At 42.0% G+C, this 20032-nt stretch overlaps 1 protein-coding gene across 3 annotated transcripts in view; it reads left to right on the top strand.

Annotated features, from left to right (window-relative positions):
- Positions 1–2144: 2144 nt before the first annotated feature.
- The window catches only part of SLC44A5 (solute carrier family 44 member 5), a 155924-nt gene continuing 138036 nt past the window's right edge, over positions 2145–20032 (top strand). For all 3 annotated transcript variants that reach the window (XM_033151796.1, XM_033151794.1, XM_033151798.1), the window contains exon 1: positions 2145–2309. In XM_033151796.1, the coding sequence (XP_033007687.1) occupies positions 2273–2309 (37 nt within the window). In that variant the 5' untranslated portion in view covers positions 2145–2272. The remainder of the gene's footprint in view (positions 2310–20032) is intronic.

A 20032-nucleotide genomic window follows, 5' to 3' on the forward strand; every position in this document is an offset into this window, starting at 1 on the left:
TACTGTATTTAAATGTAATTGATCACTTAAGTTATAGAGCTAATGATCAACTAAACATTTTAAATTGGATAGTAGCCCCCATTATCACACTGTGAATCAGCTCTGAGAGAGGGAGTTCCTGGCTGAACTGCTTTTATTTGGGGGAAAACAACCAAGGCAAACATTTGCCCTTTTCTTAGCTCACCCTTCATAATTCCACATACAATAGGTTTCTTCTCCATATATATCACACATCTATGTTAAAAAGAGCTTTACTGATTCTGCTCCCCCCCCTGTATTCTGTAGAGGTGAAGACTAGCCAATGCTTCTGGGAGATCAGCATATATTAAATGTGACCTTAATCATTCGTCAGAGCTTAGATCTGGGGAGACCCTAGAAGCCAGATTCATCACACTCAAACCAGTTCTGATTAAGTTGTAATATAAATTGCAATAAAATAAAACACATTATTCTAGTGAGAGTTCTTTGCCATAAAATATATTGGTATTTTGATTAAGAAGAACAACTTGTGAAAAATAAAAGACTCAATACCATTAAAATATATTTGCTGAAATCCCATTTCCCTTTCCTTTTCCCCTTAAGGTAACATGGATACAGTTCCCAGGCAGCCTTCCATACAGACATAAACCAGAACCAAGGCTGTTCGATCATCACCTTAAACCATGTTTAATGGCCTACTGGCAGCTCACCCATTGCCCACATTGTCAAATAATCCTGACAAAATGGGAAATAATCAAAATCTGGCTCAACAGATGCATGGGAGGCTTTTTTTTTTTTTACTTTTACTTTGAACATATAGCTTGGCGTGGCTCAAAAAGACCTTTGGAATGAAAGTTTGCTCAAATAAAATATTTATAAGTTAATATTAATGAAAACTTTCATTTTACTTGTTGCATAGTGCAGGTTCACTGAACTCATTTATTATGGATTCTTTTACATGCATACCCACAAAGACGGCAAGTAATGCAAGTAACCAGCGCTTTGAGTCTTCTCTGTTCTTCATAAGTGGTCCTGAGACTTATGTCTCAGAGCAGGGGAAATGAAATTCCTGCACCTTATACATGTACCTACAGGGCGACACCCAATTTTAGTCATACTCAGAGCAGACCCATTAAAATCAATGGAGTTAAGTAATTTGACCATAGATTTTAGTGGGTCTCCTCAGAGTATGACTGATGGGTTTATATGCACACTGCCACCCCTCTCTATTCCTTATCACAATCTTAAAATACAAAATCTTTTTTTAAAAAATAATAATGCAATGAAGCCTTCAGATCGACTGCATCGCCAAGCTTTGAAGGAGGATTCTCCAAGGCTGCGAGCACGAGGCCTAAGCTGCTCCATCCCTGTCGCGCAGCGAAACTTCCTTCATCAGCACGGGAGGAAAGGACAGCTCCAAGGGAGCCTAGAAAACCGAGAGCAAACTTTCCAAGGGCAACTTTGCATGTGGGGAAAGGCGCCGTTCGGGCAAGGACCACCCCGCAAAGCCAAATATTGCCTTAAAATGTAGACAGCACCCCCTAGTCATTGAGGATTTCCCCAACTCCCGGGCTGCTGCCTTTCGCGTGCCTGAAGAGAATTTCTACTGTCTAATAATAATAATAGGCGGTACCCCTACCACATTTGGGAAAGTCGAAACTCCACAGCGCCTCTCTCCAACAAGTGGGGAGGGGGTAAGAGAAGAAATGAGTAAACGCGTATTTGACTGTCCCCCACCGGCCTTAAGCACAGACGCCCCTGCGTGGCCAAAGTTAGGCTTCCCAGAAGAAGCCCCTCGGGCCTAAAGTTGGCGGGCCTCTCTGGCCGGTGGGCGGACTCATTGGCGCCCTCGGGGGCTCTCGGCGCGGTCTGGCTCGCTGCATATGGATGGCGGGGCGGGCTGAGGCGCGGGGGGCAGTCCCACGTGCCCCCTCCCTCCCCGCGTGCATGGGAAGGCCGGGAAGGCATTCAGCAACTGCAGCTGCTGCTGCTGCTACCGCCGCCGCCTCACAGCTCGCCTCAGTGTTTACCTGCTGCAGCCCCTCTGCCTTAACCAGCGCAGGAGCGACGAGAGGGGGGGTCGCTCTCGGGGCGCGAGAAGCTCGGCGAGGAGGGGAAAAAACAACAACCGACCCAGCGCTCGGTGGCTCCCGCCGCTTCTGCTGCTTCAGAGCCCGCCTGCGGCTGCCTGCCTGCTCTCATGCCATCACAGCAACAAAGAACACGCTGAGCAGCGCACGGAGAGAGGCGCCCGGGCACCAGGCTCCACGAAGCCGAAAGACGGCGGGCGACCATGGCTAGGAAGGGGGACGCCGCTGCCTCTCCTTACGGTGAGTGAGGCGAGGGGTGCTCGGGTGGCGGCGGGAGCAAACAGCAGCGGCGGCAACGCAACGCAGCGCGGGCAGAGTGAGGGGCGGGCGCCGCGATGCAGCCCAGTCCGGGCCGGCTTCTGGGTTTCATTTCGGCCTGTTTTGGCGCGCGCAGCCCCGCTGCCGCCGGAGTTTGTTTGCCTTTGGCGAGCGGAGGGACCCGGGCAGCTCCCTCGGCCGCCCCGCGTTTCTGAGCGCCTTCCTTTTCCCTACACTCCCGTCCTCTCTCTCTCTCCCTCTCTCTCTCTGGCGAGCGCGGCTTGTTGCTGCGCCCTTGAGGAGGTCGGAAAGTTGGGGCTGACTGAGGCTCGCTGAGCGACGGCGAAAGGCGTCAAGTCCGGGGCAAAAACCGCTGCTCTGCCGCTTCCCTCACGGTCGTGTAACCGGGAAGAGAGGAGCGGGGGTGGGGGGCGGACAGCCGCGCGGGCGCCGGCAGGTGCACTGCCGCCGCCGCCGCTTTGTCTTCCCTCCCGGGGGAGGACCGAGCACTGCTCGTTGTGGCCACGAGGTGCGAAGGAAGACATTTGGGGAGGGGTGAAACGGGGGTGGGGGAGGGCTGGGGCAGGAAATGGGGTGCGAGGCACTGGGGAGCTTCTGCCTTGGCTGAGGAGATTTGGTGCGGGCAGCTGGGGCTTGTCAGTCACCTCCCCCCCATGAAAAGGGGGGTTTAAATTAGCACCGTGGGAACATTTATTTATTTATATTTGCGTGCAGTCAGGAGAGGAAGAGGGGGAAATGATGGTGGTGATGCTGGACATAAAACTCTGCTTCCTCGATTTTGGGAGGGAGGCGGGAAGTGGTTTCTCCTGTTGCGCCAGGAGTTAAGGACGAGAGATTTGGAGACAGATATGGTGAGAATACGGTGTGAGGGTTGGGTTTAGGAGAATAGGACTTTTGGGGGGGGGAATGCTACCGACTTGGGAATCTGGGATGTTGGATTTGTGGGGTGAATGTAACAGCAAGAGCAGTAGGGATTTGAATAAAAGGTGGTGCTGAGGCAGCTGTAAGGGCTTGGTGTGGAGCCGGAAAGACTAGACTCAAGAGTTGCAATGGGGTCGGGGAGGGATATCATGTCTAAATTGTGTACATTTAAAGCACAAAGAATGCTGGGGACTGTAGTTTGTTATGGGCGCTAGGAACCATAGCTCCATGAGGGGTAAACTACAGTTCCCAGGATTATTTGGGGGAAATAATGAGCTTTAACTGTCTATTAAATATATGGAGTGCACTGGTGATTATTTTCAAGGGAACCCAATGAATCAAGGATGCACAATTTGGGGGTAGTGATGGTCCGTGTTTTAAGGACTTGGAATGCCTGTAATGGAGATGTAGAACTAGAGACTGTGGGCTGTTGTGGTGTAGTGATAAACAAATATTCCCATTTGTGACTGCTGTTTCTGTGTCCATTTTTTTAAATAAAAAAAATAGATATAGGTGAGTGCTGTTAATTTGGTGTGTTTTATGGTGCATAAGAGGGAATAAATAAACCTATAAGGAGCTGGAGTTAGAGAATGTAGAGTTGAAGCATTTTTCTATGCATCCCATGCCATTTGGAGGCTTTGATGTTTGCAGTGCAGCTAGGCCATTTGTGACTAGTACTTTCAAAATCTAATAAAATTCCAATTTAAAACATATGAAAGCTACTGAAACTGTTTCTTTCCCTTCACATCCCTTTTTCAGCTCAACACCAACCAACCAACCAACCAAACTCAGTTCCCTCCCCAAAAAACAATCTTCTGAAATATGTTTACCCTTGGGCTTAGCGCATTTAATTTAACACAGGGACAGTACATTTTGGTTTAGTGCAGTGGGGAAACCGATATGTCCGTATTTTATATGAAGCTGTTAAAATATGCTACGGAATAGAAGATATCTGAACTGAGAAACATACTTTAAAATGTGGTGTGATCACACAGCTATAGACGTACCAGAAGTGAGAACTGATTCACAAGAATGTGGTGGTTGTTACTTTACATCTTCTGCGTTACGGCTAAAAAGTGTTGTCAGTGTGACTATCTGATGGCGTACCATGCAACACATAATAAACATTGTCCATTCAAATCTTATTGCCTCCTTTTGTGTAGGAGAAGCCATGAGATCTGATGAATTATGCAAACTTACAAAACTTCTGGGATGTGTGGTGTGTTAGGGGAGAGGTAGTACCTCTTCTAGGGTAGTTAGTCCACCTTTGGTCCCCACCCTGCACTCAGCTGTCACCGGTGGCTCCTAGAAGCTGACAGAACCCAACAGCAGCCACACCCTGGGAACAGCTTTAACTAGCTGGCTAAACCAGTGAGGGTAGCTGATGGGTTTCAGCTCTTCAGCGAATTAGGGACTTTCCCTTCAGGCAAAGACAGGCTCCAGGGGATTGAGCGGATGAGACCAATAGTGCTTTTCCTCAGCCTCATCTTCTGAAAAATAAATCACATCCAATTTCTCTCAAATTCCACAGCAGCAATTTGAAATTTTACTCCACGGTGTGTTTTCAGGTGGTTTCCAAGGCTACCAAGAAAATAACAGAGGAAAAGCTGAAGGCCTTTTCCAGAGGAAAATGATGAATGCTGAATTAAAACGTGGCTTGGAACTGGATAGTAGTAATGTCTTGACAAACATCTGAGAGCATTGCAATCCCAGTAAGATTATACCAGTTATCTAGCAATTTTAACCCTTTCTCTTTTACTTTGGGTGTGTGTGAGTAGGCCATATGCAAAGATCCTTCTAACCCTGATCCAGAAAGTGTTAAAATATCCCACTTCTAGCACCCGTGTCACTCACCACCCCAGTCTCCAAAGTGGTGCGAGATTACAGGGGTTCCAGACGCTTACAAACAGTTTGTGTTTCCTTCAGAACAAGGCACAGCAGAGTCTGTGGTGTCTTTATGATATGTGGTTTATTTATACAAATATACAATTTGAGCCTATGGTGGAGGGGTTCACAGCATTAACACCCCAAAAGGGTCTTGTTTCTCCAGTAATTGTAACCTTGGATTGAAGGCTATTCCAAGCTTGCTGCTTTGCTTATAGACCTCAACTTTGGCTTTGTCCTTCTAACTAACTGAAAGGGGGGGGGGGCACACCCATTTGCTGTCTTGCACAGAGCCCCTTTCACTTTGTTTCCCTTCACCCAGGCAATCATCTAATCCAGAAACTAGTCTGGTTTATATTTTCACACTTGCTGGATCCAAGGGTTAGAAGGGTCTCTGCATACAGCCTACGCTCACTGCCCAAACTCATCTTATTTCAGATATTGTTTCCTGCTTGTGTGGATGGAGCTCACAGGGAAGTAGAGATTCCTACTGTTCAGTGGAAGTGTTCCCCCCCCCTCCCCACAGCTTCCTAATTCACAAATTTGTGTTCACTCATCAATAGAAAACCCTTCCATGGATCCTTTTCATTGCAAGGGATATCCACATTCAGCACATTTAAACTTTTAAAAGTCATGTATGCTCTATCTTTTCTGAACTTGCATTTGCTGCCCCACTTCTTCAGAATTGTGGGATTCAAATGAAACAGATGAGGCAAAGCTGTTTGAACTCTCTTATCTAAGTTACATCCCTTCAGCAGTTACTTTCCCCTAATAAATGTCTATAATAAATGCCCCCTTTCCCTACATTCTTTAATCAATAGAACATAACTAGTTTCCCATGTTTCATACATTGCAACTTTTTAATGTCCCCTAGATGTAAACTGTTGTACTAACTCAATGAAAAAGAAATATGCCTCTGTCAAAGCGAAGTTTATACAGCTGGCACTGTAGGGAGAAATCTATCAGTGTAATTACAGGCTGCTTTTTGTATATTATAAAATGCAGTTACTTAGGACCACGCAGGGCAATTTCTTACATTGCTTTTTTCTTCCACATGCTATTAGTGTGTACATAAAATTTTGGAAATAGTCCCCAGCACTTAAATAATCTGAACAGCTGACACGTCTTTTCAGAAGGTACAAAAAATTAAATATTTCATGATACTTTCAAAGGGAAGATTTGTGAGAAGTAGAAGAATATAAGCAGACCTCAATCTACAAGCTATTCAAAATGAATTATTCTAACCAATGTATTGGGACTAAACTGATTTAAGCTGACACACACTTGCTCTGGCCCTGGCTGGCCATGATTGGAATTACATCAGCAAAATGATCTTGCCATTTGCTGAGCATATATGAATCACATTGTTGTTGATGATGATAGTAATACTACTTCTTAATCTTATATGTATGCCATGTTGACTTCTAATCAGTTTCTAGTTGCAAATACAGAACTGAGTGTTGATCATTTATACAAATTTAAGCCACCCTAATTTCATGAGCCAAGAAAATCTAGAGAATATTTGTGCTTACTTTTAGCAGGTCAATAATTGGTACCAAAACATCAGAATGATTCTCTTCAGTTCAGTCTTCTATACTCTCTTATCATCAAGCACTTGTACCATAGATGCTTGGTACATTTAACTGGTGGTACAGTTGGTGCCATAGTTGTTTGGTACAATGCATTTAAACATGACCTAAAACTCTTTATAAGCCTCTTTCACAGTAGAATACATTTGAAAGGGAAGAAGATCCATGAAATATAGAAATACACTTTTTGTTAAGATCTCTTTTCTGAAATAAAAATGGCATGTGAGTAATTTGTAAATCAATAGGTGAACTGTTGGAAATAAAAATGGATGTATTGGTGCAAATCCCAGCTGAGAATTACTGTAAGCAACTTACCCTCTCAGCTCCAGTCCTGAATTGTAAAATGGGAAAGAAAATGGGTTATTTCATTGGAGCTTGTAAAATTCTAATAATATTCTTATTCTTATTAAATTAAATTTCTATACTATCCTTCATACGAAGATCACACGGAGGATTACAGTATAAAAGCACAAAAATACATACCATAAAAACAATAAATGCCTTGCACATAGTTTAAATATGTGGTCCTGAATTGTGGTCCTGAGCAGTTTAAGGTTTTACAGGTCAAAAATAACTGGCAGTTAATGCAGTCATGCCAGGATTAGCATTATATGCTTAATTAATCTTGCACCAGTGAGCAACCTCCATACCCTCCAACATTTCTCCAATGAAAATGGGGACATCCTAAGCAAAAGTTGGACATTCCGGGATCAAATCAGAAATTGGGATGGCTTTCCTAAATCATGGACGTCCATGGAAAATAGGGACACTTGGAGGGTCTGAACCTGGCCTCCAAATTCTGCACCAGCTGAAGTTTCTGAACTGTCTTCAGAGGCAGCCCTACATAATGTGTTGCAGTAATCTATCCTAGAGTTTACTAGAGCAGGCACGTCCAACAGGTAGATCGTGATCTACCGGTAGATCACTGGACGTCTGTGGTAGATCACTGGTACATCACTGGCTTCCCCCAAAGAAGCTCAACAACCTTGCCCCCCAAAAGCTCAACATTGTTGCCCTGCACCCCCCAAAAAACGGGGCTTTCCTCCTCTTAACAACTTTGACCTGAACCTCAAAAAACAGGGCTTTCCTTCCTAAAAAAAAGATTAACAACTTAGACCTGAACCCCTCAAAAGGGGGTAGATCACTGCCAGTTTTTAACTCTGTGAGTAGATCACAGTCTCTTGGAAGTTGGCCACCCCTGTACTAGAGCATAGTAAGCATACGTTTGGCTATCCCTGCCAAGATAGGGGTGCAGCTGATGGAAGGCACTCTGAGCCACCAGTAAGCCTCAAACAACAGCGAAGGATCCAGAAATCCCGCAAGCTGTGTAACCCTCTCCTTCAGAGGAAGTGTAACCCCATCAAGAGCAGGCAACCCTCCCATCCATCCAGTCTAGGGAACCACTAACAGTGACTCGGTCTTATCTGGGTTGAGTTTCAGTTTGTTGGCTCTCGTCCAGTCCATTACTGAGGAAATACAGCAGTCCAGCACATTCACTGCCTCGCCTGCAGGTGTAAAGGAGAGATAGACAAATAGAGCTGCATGTCACCAGCGTGTTGCTGACAACGTATTCCAAAACTCCAGATGACCCCACTCAGTAGTTTCATGTAGATGTTAAATAGCATTTAAATTAAACCCACATTGAAGGCTCCAAAGGGCTGATGAGCACTCCCCAGGTATTATCCAAGCAGAACTGGAACCACCACAGAGCAGTTCCACTGCAAAGTGGTTGCTTTTAGTTTGTTGTTGTTCAGTCGTTCATTCGTGTCCGACTCCGTGACCCCATGGACCAAAGCACGCCTATCTTTCACTGCCTCCCATAGTTTGGCCAAACTCATGCTAGTTGCTTCAAGAACACTGTCCAACCATCTCATCCTCTGTCATCCCCTTCTCCTTGTGCCCGCCATCTTTCCCAACATCAGGGTCTATTCATTTTGCTTACCCGGTATTTCCCTCCTCATCAATAGTTTATGACTATCAGTGTGTAATTTTATTACTTTTTACTCTGGAAACTACTGTACATGCAGGAATTTGAGGATCTGTAGCCTTGGTTGCCCGCTGATCACAATTTGTTTATTACCAACTGGTATGTGAGAAGTCATTGGGACCTCACTTGTAATGACTACTTGTAATGGGGACACCTTCACAGCATTTACTTCTTTGCCACATAGTTCTGTGTGTTTCTCATGTTGAGCTTCGATAAAATACTTTCACATTTGAAAAATCCTAATTGCGGTTAACATTGTGTGTTTACTTTTCGTACGTATCTGATGTACTTGTATAGCTCAAAGAACAACCACATTTTAAACTTGTTGAGCCATTTTATATATTATGTAGACAAATAAACATGTTCATCATGAAATATGCGTATATTCACAGCTTTTCTTGGCTTACTTTTCAATTTGTTAAGGTTTTGCATCCTATTCATGTCAGCTGGGAATTATGCCAAGCAGGATTTGGCTGCTGGATTATTCTTTTTCTCATTGTTAAACTGAAAGACTATATTGAAAGGACCAGATACAGAAATCCCTCCTGTAAGTGTGCAAAATGAGATACAACAAGATGCAATGACATTTTGGATATATTATAGTCTTATTGTAAATATGTATTTTAGAATTGTTTGAAGTATGGATCACCTAAATAGCAAGGACTTCAACAAAGCATTATGCAGATAGAGACTATCTTAAGATATTCTATAAATATGTATGTAGGGAGTTTTAAGACATGTATCATTTTTGCATTGCATGTTTAATAACCTTAACATATATAGAATATTTGCATAAAATAAACTGCATATATATTGATGCATATAAAATAGGAAATACTGTTATATTTAAATTTTTATATGTAAACTTGAGCCTTTGGTTCAATGACAGGTTATGTACAGTTTTGTTAACATTATTATCTTGTTTGTGCTTTAGGATGCTTGTTATGATTTTAATTGTGCAAATACTTAAGAACACAGGCAACATTTGTAACCATGAGAAGTCACACCGAGTGGGATTATTCTCAGCAAAGCTACATTGTTAAAAGGCTGAAAGTTCAAAAGAATTATTGACATAGAAACAATCAATGTTTAGGAAGGTTTTTCTTATTTCTCTTTGCACAAAAGGCCACGGCAACTAATAAAGTTTTGTTCCATTTGAAAAATCATTAAATGCAAGAAACAGCAAAAAGATACAAAATGCATACCCTTGGCCTTGTGTGAATTTGCTGAGCAGAATGTGGCTGAAATGGCAGAACTTAAATGCAGGACAAATAACTAAGTTATTATTCATTAATTTATGAATTGTTTTTTACATGTGCATCAGGGTGATTTACAAACATACAGTAGAAATGTATGCCCACAGCTAAGAATAGTTTTTAAAACAATACAAAAAACAACAGCTAAAGAGAGATTTTAAAACAATACAGAACTGACACCTAAGACAGATACCTTTTCATACAGCTGAAATAAATATATCTTTAAAAATATGCTAATGTGAGGGACTGGCAGGGCTCTGAAGAATGTGTGACAGAGGCAGGGGGTCAGGGGGGTGACCCAGGAGAGGGGGCCAGCAATTTATGGGGTTTGTCATCACCCACAAAGCAGGAGCCAAGGTAGGGGGAGGAAGAAGAGTTAGGGCAGTCTGAGACAGAGGAAGGCACATAGGGTGTGGCAGAAGAAGAAGAGGCTGTTCTGGTAACAGATGGCTTAGTACAGGGGTGGCCAACTCCCAAGAGACTGTGATCTACTCACAGAGTTAAAAACTGGCAGTGATCTACCCCCTTTTGGGGGGTTCAGGTCAAAGTTGTTGAGCTTCTTTTAGGAAGGAGGAAGGCCCATTTTTAGGGGTTCAGGTCAAAGATGTTGAGCTTGTTTGACGGAGGAGGAAAGCCCCGCTTTTTGGGGTGCAAGGCAAAAATGTTGAGCTTTTTTTTAGGGGAGCCAAAGTTGTTGAGCTTCTTTGGAGGGAGCCAGTGATCTACCAGTGATCTACCACAAGACGTCCAGTGATCTACTGGTAGATCACGATCTACCTGTTGGACATGCCTGGCTTAGTAGATTCCTCACCTTCCCTCACCCTGCTTTCTCCTAGTTCTAAGAAGGACTTGAAGCAGGAAGAGCAGTGACCATTTCTGTGCAGAAGTCTCAGGTTGTGGGTATGCAACCTTTCAGGGGAGAGTATATAAGCCAAATGCTGATGAAACATACAACACTAGCTTCTAAATAATTGCATTTTACTTTTATTTATTTTATCTATTTCATAAAATTCATACGCTGCTTGATTGTAAAAAACAACAACACTCAAAGCACTTTACAAAAAGATAAAACCATAAAATAAGAAAAAAATATGATACATTAACACACACAAGAACTTAAAACCCTAAAACAATTTAAAATTCGCATCAACTTCCAGGTACCTGCATCACAGGCTGCAGTCACATTCAGAGTTATCTAGGAATAAAGCCCATTAAACATAGTGGGGCATCCTTCTTAGTAAGCATGAGGAAAGGATTGGGATGCATTTAATTATTTCAAGTTGTATTTATATCCAACCTTTCCACCAAGGAGCTCAAGGTGGATCTATCCCTTCCTCATTTAATCCCCACAACAACTCTGTGAGATAGTCAAAACAAAATAAAAAATAAAAAATTCCTTCCAGTAGCACCTTAGAGACCAACTAAGTTTGTTCTTGGTATGAGCTTTCGTGTGCATGCAGTCCAACATGGCTACCTACCTGTATCTGTGAGATAGGTTAGGCCAGTGATTGCCAAACTTGGCCCTCCAGCTGTTTGGGGACTACAGTCCCCATCATCCCTGACCACTGGTCCTGTTAGCTAGGGATTATGGGAGTTGTAGTCCCAAAACAGCTGGAGACCAAGTTTGGCCATCACTTGGTTAGGCTAAGTGACTGCCTTTGGTCATCCAGTCCTAGTTTACAAGCTAACCATTATACCACCACTGGCATTGTTGGCAAAGTATATTGAATCAGACGTGAGAAATCCAGATTACCTATGGATCCAGACAGCCTATGGGCAGATTTTTGCCAGTTGCCCCTTCTGCCTATACTGCCACCCCCTCTTGGAACAGCATGGGTGGCGGTGGCAGGGGATGCAGACAGAAGTGGGAATTAGTAAAATTGCTTCTCCCCACCCCCCTTTGCCTAGTGTGATCCTTCTTCGATCTTGGTCCCTTCTTCAAATGGAAAGAGAAATTCTTTTTTCTTTTCTTTTTGCAAGTTTGGATTCAGCCCCATATTTATGTGAGGCGATACAGTTTCAACAGGCTGCATCCCCAGATTTTTTGTCATTTAGACATCAGGTGAAAACCTTTTTATTCTCTAGTCTAGAGCAGCCTTCTAACATTTTGAACTTCATTTGCCATTAACGAGCATGTCCAAAATATCTGGAGGGCACCAAGTTGTAGAAGCGTGCTCTAACCTTTTTACAGTGTTTTTATTTGACCTAGCCCCAAACGTATTTGTTTTTCTACTGCTTTTAACTATGGTCAGTTGTTTTGATTTGTTGTAATTGTATACTGTACTTTGAGAGTGTACAGGTTAGCTGATGATGATAAATGGAAGCTCACAACCTATCTGAAGAGTAGCTGTGCACAGCTGCTAAACGATTGCGTACCCAGTTTCTGAAAAGGAGGCAATCCTTGTAGAGAGGTGAGATGCTGGTGGAATAAAGAGAAATGGAATACAGCTGCAAGTGTCAACCCATGTTAGCTATATGCCATTCAGTATTGCATTGTTTTTTCACCATCAGCTAGGCAGTCACTTTATCTGCCTACTTGAATGTTTCCTTGTACTGATTTGAATAGCAGAAGCAATCATTGTTGCATTTCTATGATATGCTGATTAGTTCATTGAGAGTAGACTTTTCTAAATGTTTTAACAGTCATATGTGAAGCCATAAAACAACAACAACAACAGTGTGACAAAAACAATCAAACCCTATATGAAATGGAACAATTCAGTAAATATAACAGAGCCACCATTAATCAGTTGATTTATTAATATAAGACTAATTAATACTTATCTATACTTAGGTCTTTGTTCTCTGTTCCCCAAACCAAAAGAAGAGATCATGTGAGCCTGCCATTGGACAGTCATTGTGAGCTTATTATAATTGGACTTGTGGTATGTAACTATTTCACTGTAATAGGACCTCAGGTCCTTTCACAGTTTGTTTTGTACCAGTATGGAAATATCTCCATGTACATACACTACTCTGCTTAGGTGCCTATGAAAGCAGAATAGTTTTGAGCTCCTCTGCTTCTTTATTCCCCAAAAGTGCTAATATGTGGCAGAGGGCTAATCTACAAATTAGGTGCTAACATGGGAGCCAACTGCTAGGGCCTGATGTTTATTTGCCCCCCCTAAAGTATTTGAGGGGGCTGGTCATTTCCAAAGTTGAGGGACATGGCTATTCAAATGGTGTGCGCGTGCTGCATCATGTGATTGATAATGCAGGGGAGGGCCTACCTGCCCCCCCATATTTTATTCAGGTTGGCACCCCTGAATGTTATAATAGCATTCAGTAGATGACCCACATATTGCCAATGTGCACTATCTATAAATGCACATCTCTATATCTAAATTTTGTGGTTTTACAAATCCCAATAAATATAACAGGCTGAATCCAGACTTTGTAATGTACATACATACATACATACATATATTGCAATTGTTTGTGAAATTATTTTGTTTTAAACAAGTTAATTCCTATTAAAGCTGTGTTTGAACATTGCAGCAAGCCATGGTTAACTGGTAAGCCAAGACTATCTTTAGATCATGGTTTGTTTGGAGCAAAACAAACCAAGACTCCTGGTTTGGACATGAGGCTATGTCAAGGATTGTGGTTTTTTGCCCCTGATCTCCAATGTAAAGGAACCAGGTTGGTAGCCATGGTTTACCACTAGCCACAGTTTACCACAACATGCAAACCCACCCAGTGTGTGAAGTAAATTCTATAGGACTTTTAATATAGAAGCACATTCTAAATAAAATAGCCTGGCTTAACAATGGGCCTCTTTGCAAGACCATAGCATTTGTTTTTTCATACTTCTTGGACTGATAAGTTCTAACTGACATGCAACTTATACAAGAAACAGGTGGTCTTCAGACTTAAGGAGCTTACACGAGTAAAATCTCTGTATGCAACCCCCAGAAAACCACTTTGCCACTCAATGATAGTGACAGATAAATTGGAAGGTTGCAGTGCATAATTAACACCTAAATATTATAGCATGATTATCATTATGACAGATATGATGGGCACTAGCAGAGATTTAAAGGATTAGATAATTTTGTCAAGGATAGATGTATGAATATTAAGCACCATAACAGCAGTAAAATAATTTGTTTCATGTTCAGAGGCCATAAACATCTGATTACCAGTTTCTACCTACAATGTTCTACCTGCATGTTGGGTATCTGTCTGTGAAAAATGTGTAGTGGACAGGGCCTGCTGAATCACACACAGATATACATTTCTAAATGATGTTTAGCTTGTGACCTGCATACATTGGGGAACATCCCCCTCCCTCACTTCATGTTCCATTGTAGTAACTGGTGAACTTGAATATCTTACTAAAGAAGTACAACTTGGCCACATATGATAGCTTAAGAATGGCAAGGTTAAGGTTTGGTATATATGAAGTAAACACCTATGTTGTTCTGATTATATGCACTTTTAGAAATAAAGGAGAGTGCCATTCTGTTTTCAGTTTCAGGTGTTAGCATGATATTGTGCAGAGTTAAACATGCCTTAGCGCACATATTTCCATTGGTCCTTTACACAGCACCAAGCTGCAAAGAGCATGCGAGAGGGACTGTTTTGGGCTATGAAACCTGCTTTCACTACAAGATCACCAGAGCATTGTCTGAAAACAGAGTGTAAGAGCGTTCAGTGGTTGCTCATGAGTGATCAGCCAGAAGCAGAACTTCTAACAACTAAGTTCTTTATTGTGCAGATATTTACAGTGGAGCTAAAGTAAAAACGTACATCTCATCCCTCTGCAGAGTCCGGGAGTGACCGTTTCCGGTTCTTGGTCCAACACAGGAGGCGCGGGATTCTGAACCCCCGCCTCCCCCTTCCACGTCCTTCCTCCCTGCGAGATCAGAGCGCGGGAACAGGTTCCTGTTCCCCGCTTCCTGCTTGGTGCTGAGGCTCTGTGATCCTGACACAGCCCCTGCCCCGACTTCCTGCTTCCATCTCCCCCTCCCCACTGGAGGAGTGGTCGCCTCGAGGAGGATGACGAACTGCTCAAAGGGGAAGGTCGTTCCCTGTACTGCAAATGACCTGGGAATGCTACCTGCCGGGGTGAGGGGGGTTTCCTGACACAGAGCAAAGCACTTTTTGTTGGAAAAAGATGTGCTTTTTCAAGTACTCTATGTTTTGTATTTTATTAATATTGAAATACTAAGAGGATGACCCAGTCTAGCATATGTAGGAAGGGTCTATTTTAAGCCCCATTGATTTCAGCAGGGGGCATTCAAACACATTCATAACTTTTCTCTTTTTAACCTTGGCTGGAGCTGCCCACACTATGGATTATGCCTTTTGTTAAATTTGTTGCACCCTGTGCTGTTACAGGGATGGAAGACATTGTGCAGTCCAATCCCATACACATCTCCTATTGAGTTCAGTTGAACTTACTCTCAGGTAAGTAGGTATAGGATCGTAGGCCAAACCAGAAAAATACACTATCAATAGACCTTGAAATAAGGTGATTTTGTTACTTTTGACAGCACAGCATTATTTTTGGGTGGGGGAGGGATGGAAATGAAAAGTGGGTAATAAATCCTAATGCATGAGGCATACAAAAATGATTGCATCATCAAATGCATCATCTGTAACAATGCTAAATGTGCTTCATACACTTTAATGCCATCAGTCTTGAGCTTGTATTTCTGTAGTCATCAGTCACAATCTCATATGCAGCTAAGAGACAAGAAGCTTATCAAGGATTTGTGTATAGTATAAGTGATGTACCACAGCTGCAGCCTTTCCCTCTCAACAGCAAAATTACCTATTAGTTTTGGAACATGAAAGTTCATTATTCTCTGTGATGAAACAAGAACAACACAATTTTGTCATTGTCAGCCCAGGACATGTTTACTTCTTATCACCATTGCTGCAGTGCAACATATTTTTTCCACAGAATTTTTGCAGACTTGTGTACATATATAATATTCCTCTGTGAAGGCACTTTCTTTGGAAGCAATTGCTACAGCTTTTGCCATGGCATCTGAACTGTTCCTGCTTTTTTCTAGGGACAGGCCAGCACATTTTTTGTGAATTTGCCACATTGTTAAAGAATTCTGTTCTCCAAGTGGTATCCATATTCAGTCTAAGAATCTTATAGATTGCAAGTTAGAAGGTGCTGTGAATATACATTTTGAAACCTCAGCTACAGCTCTCAAGGTGCCCATGCCCACGCTCCTGTTTTTCCAGAGCACCTTTCTTTTAGTTAGATTATCTCAGAGCTCAGGTTCAGGAAGATGAAAGGATCAAGTTTATCTTTAACTAACTTTCAGGAGTGGTTGCTTGTAAGGCTAATGCCAGCATAAATTATGACTGACCGAAAATTTGTGTCATGGCATTAGGAGTGATGGTTTGAAGACTCTCTAGCTTAGACATGACTTGACCTAGGACTTGCCTGATAGCTTCCCATATTTCTAGCAAAAGGCTATTTGGACAATCACTGATAAGCTTCTTACTGTCTTACTGATGTCATGAGTTGGGGCAAGGAGAGTAGGCTGTATTTCAAGACCCTTCTAATCCCTGGATCCAACAAGTGTGAAAATATAAACCAGGCTAGCTTTCTGATGAGGTGATCTCCTGGGTGATGGGCGATTAAGGGAGACAAAGAAGACGGCAAGCAGGTGGGCCCCCCTCCCCAGACTTGTGGTTAGTTAGAAGAAGAAAGCCAGAGTTTAGGGGCATAGAGTTTGCAGTGATGTGAGCTAAAGGCAAAGCAGCAAGCTGGAGAGAGAGCAATGTTTGACTTCTCTTTGAATCAAAGGCTTTAGGTATGGGAGAAACAAGATGTATGTGGAAATAAACCATATATCATAAGAACACCACAGTATGCACAGTGCCTCATTCCAAAAGAAGACACAAATGTTGGGTAAGCGTCTGGAACCCCTGGTATCTTGCACCACTCAGAGATTTGGGGTGGCATGATGCAACATTAAATTATTGGGAAATGAAAAGCGACCCCAAAGTTTTCCTTTTGTTTCCAAGGAAATGTCCAGGGCAGCAGAGATTTTGCTATCAGAAGCGTAGTCTGCCCAAGTTTCAGTCAAAGTCGGCTAAAAATCAGAAAGCAAGAACAAAGTGAGCTTTGTTTCACAGTTGCTCTAGCCATCAGCCCTGGAACAGAAAGAGTGACTGATTCATGCCTGCCCCTTCCCACAGATCATAGTGGGAGGGAGGCGAGCCAGTTTCTCTTCGGAGTGGAAGAATATCTTCAGAAACAGTTGGGTGTTAAGACATCATATCACAGGGATACCTCATTGAATTCAAAGTGGCACTCAAGGAGTGCATTTTGATTTCTTCCTTGCCAGGGGATTTGGCAGCAACAACAAAATTGCTGATAGAAGGGTCCAATCAGCAGCTATAACAGTTGCATGGTGTAGAACAGGTTCCAGATACTGAAAATAGCAATGGCATGTCGTCTATCCTTTTCCACTTTAAAAAGAAGGGCAGGGGGATAAGCCTATTTCATGATTTCAAATGGCTGAACAAATATATCAGACATATATTTTAACATGTTGAAATTCTCTCCTGTGTAGCCATGGGCATGGACACCTTTTAGAAGTGGGTGGGATGTTTTATTGCATTTCTTTTTTCTCTTGGTTTTAATGTATCTCTGCAGCAGGGTGGGGGGGGTCTTTCTGTTTGGCTGCATGTTGCTTTGGGCTGCCCTGGGCAAGATAAAGTGGGTAACAAATTTAATAAAAAAATATAAACACTCAGCCAGGAATCATATAATCACAGAATTGGAGAGATGGAAGGGACCCAAGGGTTAAAATGATGAACCCATTTTAAGATATATAGCATATGGAATATATTATAGAATCTAGACTCTGTCTCTTCCATGCTCTTCCTGTCTCATGAAAGAGCAAAACCTCACCTCTTTTCAGGTAGAAATTAAGATGAAACTGTTTACAGGATGTTTTGATGTTGTATTTACAATCAAGGGGTATAGAAATTTTGCCAAATAAAGTAAGATTTGCCCCACTAGTTTATTTATATACCAGGACAAATTTTACTTGGCCATTTCACCATGGCATGGGAATCAAACCTGGATGAGTAAAAATGCTGGCAATTAAAAAAAAAAAAAAAACATTTGACAATGACATTTCTTTTTCAAGCAGCTGTCAGTTGCCAAGGGCCCAATTGTTAATTCAGGAGAGCATGGCCATTATGGAAACATTTTCAACTCCTTATTTATTAAACGAGTGTGTATTTTAGAAGACAGCACATGCATGTAATGTGAGCTCAGCTTGGAAGTCCTCTGCCACAAAGAATGTGAGCAGACATAAGCATGAATTCAGAACTGCTAAACAAATTCTGTAAAATAAGCGAATAAATACACACCCAGAAGTTTGAAGAAAATAGATGTTTTCACATTCTCTCTCTCTCTCTACCTCTCTCTCTGTGAATTCTAACTTGTGCTCACTGAAATATTTAGTATTTCACTAAATTCAGGAGACCATTGATTAGCTACAAATGAACTAACTTGCATAATCATTAATACAACTGCTGCATAGTAACCAACATTAGCTTTGGAATAGTAGCTATGTTCTGCTTGCTAATTGTGTCACTGCAGCATGAGATGATTTTTATCAGTGAGGCTGCTTCATAAGTATTCAGACTTCGCCCCTCTGAAATACTTGCCATATTTTCTTCTTCTTCTTTCTTAAAAAAGTGGATAAAATATTTACATGCCTATTGATCACTGTAGTTTAACAATGTCAAGCTGTTGGAGAGGTATGTATTATTGTTTCAGAGCTGTGCCTCACTTTTTATAGCAGTGCATCATAAATATGTTTAAGAAATTGAATCTTATATTCTTTCTAAGGAAGTTGGATATATTATGATTTGTGGACTGAATATTTACAGCACTTTACTTCTGTTTATAGTTGATTTTCATAAGTGTGAGTCCAACTAGCTTTATGCTTATGTAGGTTATCACAATTTATGACTCAACACGCACCTTGCCAGGCAGGCATTGTGGTCCATCAATAAGCTTCCTGTTCTTGTTGGTTCCTAAGAAAAAAAGCAGTGTGGTTATCAAGCACATAGGCCAACATATGTGATTCATCAGGGATGGAAAATCTGTGTCCCTCCAAATTTTACCATCCCCAGCCACAAAGGTCAATACACAATAAGTGTATTTGGTGATAATTATGGTAGTACAAGTACCTCCTGGGGGGGCAGGTTCTTAATGTCTTGCTGACCTCTAGTCTATGTCCTGTTTTTGGATCATTACTTTCCAGCACAGTATCTAAGCCAAGATGTGTGTGGCCTCCATATATCTAAACATAGCACCTTCATACAAGTCTGGGAGGTGGGAATGCAGGGGTGGGACACACATACAGTAGGAAGTGAATAGTAAGGGACTTCATATCTGTGCACAGAGTACAAGCATATCTGCTTCCTGACTTTCTAAGGCAGAAGTTGATCATTTGAACACAGCTATATTGTATACTGGTCTCATTCATCTTCCATCTCATTGAAGATCTTACATCTTTCTTGGTCTCTCAGAGGGATTTTGATTTAAAAAGGGGTTTTCCTAAAAACTGTGGGAGCTGTGAGGGACATTCCCTTGCTAATCTTGGATAGGTGTAGGTACTTTCGAGTACTATTAAAGACAGTATATTCTATTTCTTGTTTTGGCTTCATTTCCATCTTTTATTATTTAAGAGACAATTTCCCGCTCCTCCCAGTTGTAGTCAGAACAAGGCGGTTAAAGGATAGATTCTTCCCCTTACCCAATGAGTCTTAGCTACACATTTATGGGTCAAGAGGGGATTTTAATTGTCCTTAGTGACTATGAATCAGGAACTTATTTTGGATTAATTAATGCCAGGTGCAAGGATGTTACCCTTTACACATCCATCAGACTCCCTCTCCAATGATATTTTGGAAGCAACTAACTGATTCCCCAACCCATTTAGTTTCAGTGTTTTGTGTGATGCTGAAGTTAATTTCTTAAATGATTTTATCAGTCTAATAATTTTTGTGTTACTTTGTTGTGGGTGGCTGCCTTCAATAACATTGTGATGG

Source organism: Lacerta agilis, chromosome 6 (genome assembly GCF_009819535.1).
Source record: "Lacerta agilis isolate rLacAgi1 chromosome 6, rLacAgi1.pri, whole genome shotgun sequence".
Classification (NCBI taxonomy): Eukaryota; Metazoa; Chordata; class Lepidosauria; order Squamata; family Lacertidae; genus Lacerta; species Lacerta agilis.